The 8,308-nt window shown below is 46.2% G+C and overlaps 1 protein-coding gene across 1 annotated transcript; it reads right to left on the bottom strand.

Moving 5' to 3' along the window:
- Positions 1–2,404: 2,404 nt before the first annotated feature.
- On the bottom strand, positions 2,405–7,091 carry LOC115788148 (uncharacterized). The gene is made up of 5 exons (XM_030741088.1): positions 7,079–7,091; positions 6,805–6,866; positions 5,467–6,497; positions 2,573–4,552; positions 2,405–2,409 (listed from the first exon to the last, which is right to left on the bottom strand). Exons 3-5 carry the CDS (start codon positions 6,140–6,142, stop codon positions 2,405–2,407), a joined length of 2,661 nt encoding a protein of 886 aa, XP_030596948.1. The 5' UTR covers positions 6,143–6,497; positions 6,805–6,866; positions 7,079–7,091.
- Between the last annotated feature and the right edge of the window lie 1,217 nt (positions 7,092–8,308).

Genomic DNA, 8,308 nt, shown 5'->3' with positions numbered 1-8,308 from the left:
CAAGGGAGTGGCCAATTCTCTCGCCAACTCAGACATGAAAGATGCCATATACACCTCTCAGTATGTGAACATTGCTCTAAGGCAGAAGATACTCAAAAAAAATGCTCAAGGATAACATTACTGCACAATTTCTCAGAACAATTATCAAGTTATCCCACAAACATAGTTCTTACAAAAGAAAACAAGGAATCAACAGTTGAAACTGAGTCATCAACATTTTGCTCATTGATTTCACAAATGAGACGTGCCGGGGGTTTTACAGGTCTCCCTGATCTAGTGCAAAGAGCTGGTGGCTGTGTACAAACTACGTGGTCCTCAGTCTGTACAGCTAGTTGTGTGTCAGTCTTGTGCTCAGGTGAAAGAACCTGATGAGCATCCCCTGCTGAGGGCTGCAAGGGGGTACTCTGGAGCTCAACGCATTCAACAGTGTGGTCCGATGAGGGGACCTGTTCAACCAATGGTTCACACATAGCCTGTGGAACAACAGTCGCCTCAATCTCTGGGGCTGAGACACTCATGGCTACATCAAGAGAACACCCAGTTAGACTGGCTTCAGATTCCCCTTCACTTGTTTGGTCTAGTCGCATGAGCCAGTGAATTGTCTTTGTCTCACTGTCCTGTACATCAGCTGGAGGGTCTGGCTCACATTGTCCACTACCAGCTACTGAAGAACAGCTTGACTCCAGTTCGTATTCACCTCCCAAGGGGAGGAAACTCACTGGGAGTAGGAGGTTTCTATGGACAACTTTCTCCCTCAATGTCACAGGGTCTCTGATGCAGTACACGTTTATGCCAGGTTTTACAGCTGCCACTTCAAAAACTGTGGACTCCCATTTGTCAGCAATCTTTTTCTTCCCCCTTTCACCGCGATTAGCGAGCAAGACTCTATCACCAACAGAGAGAGGTGATCCTTTGGCTTTGCGGTTGTAGTTCTTCGCTTGATGGGCTTGTTCCACCCGGCTGTTCTGCCTGGCAATGCGGGCAGCTTCAGCCAGATCACGTTTCAGATGTGAGACGAACTCACGATGGTCGACAACAGTACTAGTAGGAAGAACATGCTGGAAAACAACATCAACAGGTAGACGAGGAATTCTCCCAAACATGAGGAAAAACGGAGCAAAACCTGTCGTTTCATGTTCAGTACAATTGTAGCAAAATGTCAGCATCTGAAGCATCTGTGGCCACCTGGCTTTGGAGTGTGGTGGTAAAGTCCTTATCATGTTCCCCAGCGTCCTATTGTATCGCTCCACGATACCATTCCCCATCGGATGGTATGGGGTGGTGTGTGACTTCTGAATGCCTGCCATGTCCAGGAGCTCCTTAATGAGTTGGCTCTCAAAGTTGGCCCCCTGATCGGAATGTATACGTCTGGGAAATCCATAGATACAAAAAAAGTCATTCCACAGGCGACGGGCAACCTGCCTTGCAGACTGATTCTTACAGGGAAATGCATGCGCTAATTTGGAGAAGTGGTCCGTTACAACCAAAACATCAACACACTTCTTGTCAGTCTGTTCAGCAGTCCAAAAGTCAATGCAGACTAGCTCCATTGGTTCAGTGGTACAAATGTTCTCCAGAGGTGCACGGTCGTTTGGCTCTGGGGTCTTTCCAACCACACAACGAAAGCAGTTCTTCACATGATTGATGATATCCTGCTCCATTCCTATCCAAAAGAATCTTTGCCTGGCAAGGGACAGAGTGCGAGCTTGCCCCTGATGGCCTGCAGAATCATGAAGGCCCTGGAGAACTTGAGCCTTCAGGGAGCCTGGGACAACAAACTGGTAAATCCTTGTGTTCAGTTGCCTGTCCTTTTTCACCTTATACAACAATCCATCCTTGATCAAAAGTCTGGGCCAGTGTCTCAGCAATTTCACTACACTTTGAGATTCACCAGTGCGTTCACGTCTGGTGGGCCTTCTATGTCGCCGGACATAAAAGAAAACCCTGCTCAAAACCTCATCTTGTTCTTGCAGGTCAACAAGTTCACTCTTCGGCATGGAAGCAGGCTGAGCAACACTCGCAAGCTGTGGCATATTAGGGCCAACCCCTCCCATGCAGCTGATACTGCCAGAGTCATGTGCAGTCAACACAGCAGAGACATCCTGGGAAGAGAGAGAACCTTGAGAGAGAGGCAGGGTGGCAGTAGCCTCCCCCTCGGATTGACCTACAACCAACTGGCAGTTGGCGGCGCACCGAAATGCGTCTTGCGCGTTCCTGTCCGCCAGACCATCCACCTGGTTCAACAAAGCAGCATAAGGCTCGGTGACCAGCCGGTGGCCCATGCATGACTGAACAAATGGCTCCCTACTTAACGCATCAGCAACGACATTTTTCGTGCCAGGGACATACTTCAGCTCAAAACTATATGCTGCAAGCCTTGAAACCCATCGTTGCTCACAGGCGTCTAACCTAGGTTTAGTCAAGATATATGTTAACGGGTTATTATCTGTCCAAACTGTGAAATGGTGGCCCTTCAACCAATGGCTGAACTTGTCACAGATTGCCCATTTAAGAGCAAGAAACTCCAGCCGATGCGCTGGGTAATTTAACTGAGCGCGTGAGAGTGTCTTGCTGGCAAAAGCCACTGGTCTGGCAATTTTTCCCTCCGGAGGCAACTGAGAAAGGACAGCTCCAAGGCCATCAAAAGAGGCATCGACTGCAAGGATGAATGGTGCATTAAAATCTGGATGGGCTAATGTGACACTATGCACAAGTTCATGTTTCAAAGTCCTGAATGCTTCTCTACACTCATCAGTCCAGTCAGCTGGAGACAGTTTCACTTGGCCTCGTTTAAATTTGGGCTTATGGCCCCTTCCCCTCTTATGTAATGCAGCTGGCTCAGCCACAAGATCAAACAGCGGTTTAGCTTTTGCAGAGCACCGTTCAATAAAGTGATGGTAATAGAGAACCATTCCTAGGAAGGATCTGATTTTTCTAGCACAAGGTGTCACACTGTCAGACTCCATCAGATCAGCTTCCTGCACGTTATCTATAGCCTCTACTTTACTTGGGTCCATTTGTACACCATCACCACATATGATGTGTCCCAGGAACTTCACAGACCGCTGAAGGAAGTGGCATTTCTTAGGCGAGAGCTTCAGGTTGTTGGCAGCAAGGCGTGAAAAGACCATCTGTAGACGGTCAAGTGCCACCTGTTCAGATGGGGCATAGACCATAAGGTCATCCAGGTAGCATAACAGGCTTGTGAAGTTCTCATCACCAAAAATGGACATCATCATTCGCATAAAAGTGGCAGGACTATTTGTCAGGCCTTGGGGCATTCTGTTATACTCATGAAGGCCAAATGGGGAAGAGAACGCAGTGTACTTTTTATCATCCTCATGGAGTCTGACATTGTAGAACCCCGACGTGAGGTCCATTGTGGAAAAGAAGACATTTCCACCAAGTGCAGCAAGTGCATCTGACTGATGAGGCAAAGGGTGTGCATCTTTAACTGTCCTTGCATTCAGCCATCTGAAGTCGTTACATATGCGCAAGTCACCATTTGGCTTAGCAACCAAGACAAGGGGAGATGAGAATTCGCTCTGTGACTTACGAATTATCCCCGACTCCTCCATCTCGTTCAGGGCAGTGCGAAGTTTCTCATAATAGCATGGCGGTACCCGTCTGTATGGCAGTCTGAAGGGTTTGTCATCTACAAGGCGGATTCTGTGGACAAAGTCTACTGCTTCACCACAATCCATTTTGTGCCGGGAAAAGATGGATTCATACTGTTCAATGATCCGCAGCAGTTTGCCCTTCCATTCCAGGGAAACTTCACAAGACAAAAGGTCCAAGTCCTGTAGGCCCAAATCACACAAGGTCTGTGACATTTCTGCCTCTGATCTCAGAGTAGTCGGTGAGTCTTGTGTGTACTGTGCACTTGATTGAATAAGGACAGGTTCAGGTAAGTCCTGTACAGAAAGACAGGGGGACACATCAGCAATCTTTGTATTTCGTCTCAGAGTGAGGGGCTTCTCAGAGGGATTCACCACTTTAACAGGGACCCAACCATCCCCCCACAAGGAAGTTACAACTCTGCCCACCAGAATCTGAACAGGTCTGGACCGAGACTGGGTGGGCTCAATGATGACAGTACTCCCTGCCACTGAGGCATCAGGTGCAGGCAGCTTAGCCCACACCAAATGTTCAGACATGGGCTGCAGGGTGACGCGTCTCTTAAGTTTCGCAGTGCCAAAGCTGGGAGGCAGTGCATGTACATCACAGTTATCTGAATAAGACAGCAAGGTTGCCAAGTGGGGTAAAGTGTCACTCTGAATACCACCCACTGTGGACGGGCTATTCTGGGCACCAAGAGTCACTTTCAACTGTGAAATAAGCCACTTTATAGCATTGCTGCCCAGGATCATGTCATCAGTCTGGCCCGGGACAACCAGAACAGGAATTATCACCCTAAAGCCATACACTGATACAGTGAGGTCATACATAGCAGAAGGCGTGACAAAGTGGCCCCCACACCCTATGATGACAAAATCCTCAGCTGATTTCCTGTCAATATCAGGGATTGACTGTGAGAGTTTTCTGTCGGCCATTTCACTTACGGTGCATGCCATAGATCCACTGTCCACCAATGCCTTAAGAACATGTCCACCATCAGTAGTCACATCAGAGTAGAACAAGCTATCAGTCTTTGAGAGTCGATGCAGGCTCTGTGCAATCAGTGTTTTCTGTGGTGGCACCATGCCACTGTAAGTGCAGAATAAAGCCTCGTAATCATCAATATCTGTCGAGTCAAAGGTGGGAGGTCTACTCACTTGATCTGCGCTGTCCTCCCCTCCACGCAGATCATTCAGTTTCCCTGCTGTCCGTTGGAAGGAGAACAACTCCCTTTGGGGCAGTTGCGCCTTGAATGGCCAGGTAAGTGACACAGGAAGCACAATCTGTTTTCTCGACAGTGAGTCAGTGTAGAGTGGGAGCTGTCTCTGCATACAGAGCATGGTGTGTCCTTCAAGCCTGGTATTTTTGGCAATTTGGCACTCTGTCGCCCTACAGTAGCATGAGCATAGCCAGGGCCCTGAAGCAACACTTTCTCAAGCATGCTGATCAACCGCTCAATAGCAGAGCCCTCCTGATTCACAACCTGTCTCTGCTCATGGCCGACTGGACAAAAAGTAGCATTAGCGCTAACCTCAGCCTTATGTACATGGACACTGTTGCTCTTATCTGAAGAACGCTTGAGCCCTTTTTCAAGGTGATACTCATCCAGCACTTCCTGAACTTCACGAGCAGACCATTTAACACATGTCTTAGTTTTAAAGACAAGAGCCAGGTCCCTGCAGGGGCAGTGTCTGATGAACATGCGTGCAACTTCAACACCAGCATTGTCAAAAGATTTCCCCTGCTCCTTAAGACAGTTACCAACAACATCAGCGGCTCTGTTTAGCCTTAGCCAATACTCATATGGATCTTCTCCGTCACTTGGCAGGGTGGAATAAAAATCAGCCAGGGGCACTGTCGAGCAGTGGGAGGAGCTAAAATGTTTGCGTAAGAGGCCATAGATGGCTTGTGGGTTATGCTGGACATCAAGACCACCATTCCTTACACCAAATTTTACAACATCCTTCGCTCTGCCTCTCAGGTGCATCATAATCTCCTCAGCTTGATTTTCTGGGAGAATGCCGCTCTTCCTTATGTAACTCTGCATGGCTTCCTCCCATTCATCAACAGTCAGTGAGTCCGAACCCTCACCTCGAAATATAGGTGGGTCTTTGATCTGTCTCTGAGCTACTAGCTGCACCTGGGAAAGATCTAAAGCTTGACTGGAAGGGATGTCTTTTGTTTCATATGCCCCACCAGGACATGCATACGTAGCAGCTGCAGGACTTGAGGTGTGAGGTATATTAAGATGTGACATAACGCTATCAGCCAGCTGTTGTCCAATCTGCTGTACAATAGAACTCATTTGGTCAACTAGACTTACATCAGTAATTGGAGGATTTGCAACTGACGCAGTAGCGCCCTCTGGTGGCTGTGAGTCAAACAAAAGCCCACAGGGACTATCTGTTGTCCTATTACCCACCCGAAGGCCACCCAGTGAAAAAGGAACAGCTGTGAACCCTCTACCCCTACCAATACCAAGGGGGGTCACATTTAAGTTATCACCACAGTTACTGAGATCCATATTTAGCAGTACATCAAAAGAACTACAATGGGCTTAACGCAATATGATAACAGGCAAATGTAAAATTGAAGTACACCCAACAGTCAAAACACAAGAGATGCTCCAAACGATGCTGCGATGAGAAGACACCAGCCCGGTCCGATGTTGTCGAGGACGAGTCACGGCACCAATGTGACCTATGTGTATCTGGTGTCCTCTCTGAGTGTAGAAATAAATCACGAGAAGCTGCTCAGGCTGTGGCATCAGTTGTCTTTAATTCTCCATCTGCATCTGCAGTTTCACAAAATGAGCACAGAGGTAAGGTGTCTCTGGTCAGCAAAACAAGCGCTCCTTCTCATGAGTGATCCTCGCGACTCTGAGGATTACCCACAATAAAATAATAAAAACACTGGAGATTACAGTGACCGTATAGTGAATATTTTTCTCTTACAATCAATTCAGTGGAACTAACCTCTCAAAAAAAAATAAACAATTAAGTAAATGTTCTGAAAATAAAATAAACTGACATTTTATTTACTGGATGCCATTTTCTTAGAGTTTATAACTTAACAATGCAAAAATAAATGAACTCTTTTTATATATAAAACTGAATATATAAAACTCAGTAAAGTTGAGTATTAACCATCTGCTACAATGATAAAATGCTATTTGATAAAACATACCTGCAGTTTCACAAAATGAGCACAAGGTAAGGTGTCTCTGGTCAGCAAAACAAGCGCTCCTTCTGCAAGGAGGAGTGATAGCGTTACTGCGCGGGAGTTTCCCACGTTTTCACACAACTAGATTCTTCTAAGGCACGACCATAACGACAGAACAACAGAACGATCGTGGCCTACAGTAAACATAGTTCAATAATATACACAAGTGAAAACCATAAACATACTCCATAAGCATGACAATCATATTTCTTTGTCAGACATCGCAGAGAGATGTTACCTCATGAGTGATCCTCGCGACTCTGAGGATTACCCACAATGCCTTGCTCCTAAGGGTGAATGCAGTATGACTTTTGACCAGCAGATGGTGCATTTTAGCAGGATTTAACACGAACCATTTTAACTATGTTACATATATATTATAGTATGTATATGTGTATGATATATATATGAAGATAGATTTATACTTAAATATGTAAATATGTATGTGTGTGTGTATATATGTATATGTGTGTGTATGAATATACATATACTTTATTTTTAACTAGGTTATTTATTTAGTAATTTTCTCTTTGTACATCACTGCTGCAGTTCCTCCAAACTTAATCCGAGCCTATAGCAACGAAATCTCGTTCTAATGCGCACTGTATGGTGCAATTTTGAATGACAATAAAGTTTGTCTATGTCTATGTCTAAATCACATTTTTGTCAAAATTAACACTGATGCCTAAGAACTGAACCATCCATGGTATACTCCCGGTGGCCGGGGAATAACATGAGAAGAGCACCCCCACCAAGGCGGGGGACAGAGGAATACTGGAAGAGCATATGGGAGACAGATGCAACACACAACACCAATGTTCAGTGGCTAGTGGATCTAAGAGCAGACCACAGCAACCTCCCTGAACAGGCTTCAGTAACCCTCACAGTGGCAGACTGTGATGGTTACTGAAGCCAGGAAAGAGTCTCACATAAGGAAAGAGTCTCACATATGAAGAGCTGGAGAGCACCCTGACATGATACACACCTACTGGCTAAAGAAGCAAACTGCACTCCATGAGTGTCTGGCAGCACAATTGAACCAGCTGCTAAAGGTTAAGACACACCCTGAATGGCTGACCAAAGGCCTGAAAGTCCTGATTCCCAAGGAGTCCTGGAAGGGACTGGCCCCATCATGGAACATGAAACTGCTGTCAGGCATCATAGCAGCTAAGATGAACAGGCACATGGTTCAATATATGAGCAGGGCCTAGAAAGGAATTGGCAGAAAGACCAGAGGAGCAAAACACCAGCTACTAAAAGATAGAGCAGTCACTCGAAACTGTAAGACAAGACTGATAACCTGTGTACTGCCTATTGATTACAAGGAAGCCTATGAATCGATGCCACACACATGGAATGCCTACACAAGATCAACAGGACCCTGAGAGCCTTCATCAAGAATTCAGTGGAGATTTGGAGAACAACACTAGAAGCAGACTTCAAGTCAATTGCATAAGTCACCATCAAG

This window comes from Archocentrus centrarchus, chromosome 11 (genome assembly GCF_007364275.1).
Source record: "Archocentrus centrarchus isolate MPI-CPG fArcCen1 chromosome 11, fArcCen1, whole genome shotgun sequence".
Taxonomy (NCBI): Eukaryota; Metazoa; Chordata; class Actinopteri; order Cichliformes; family Cichlidae; genus Archocentrus; species Archocentrus centrarchus.
This window is presented reverse-complemented; position numbering and strand designations above follow the sequence as displayed.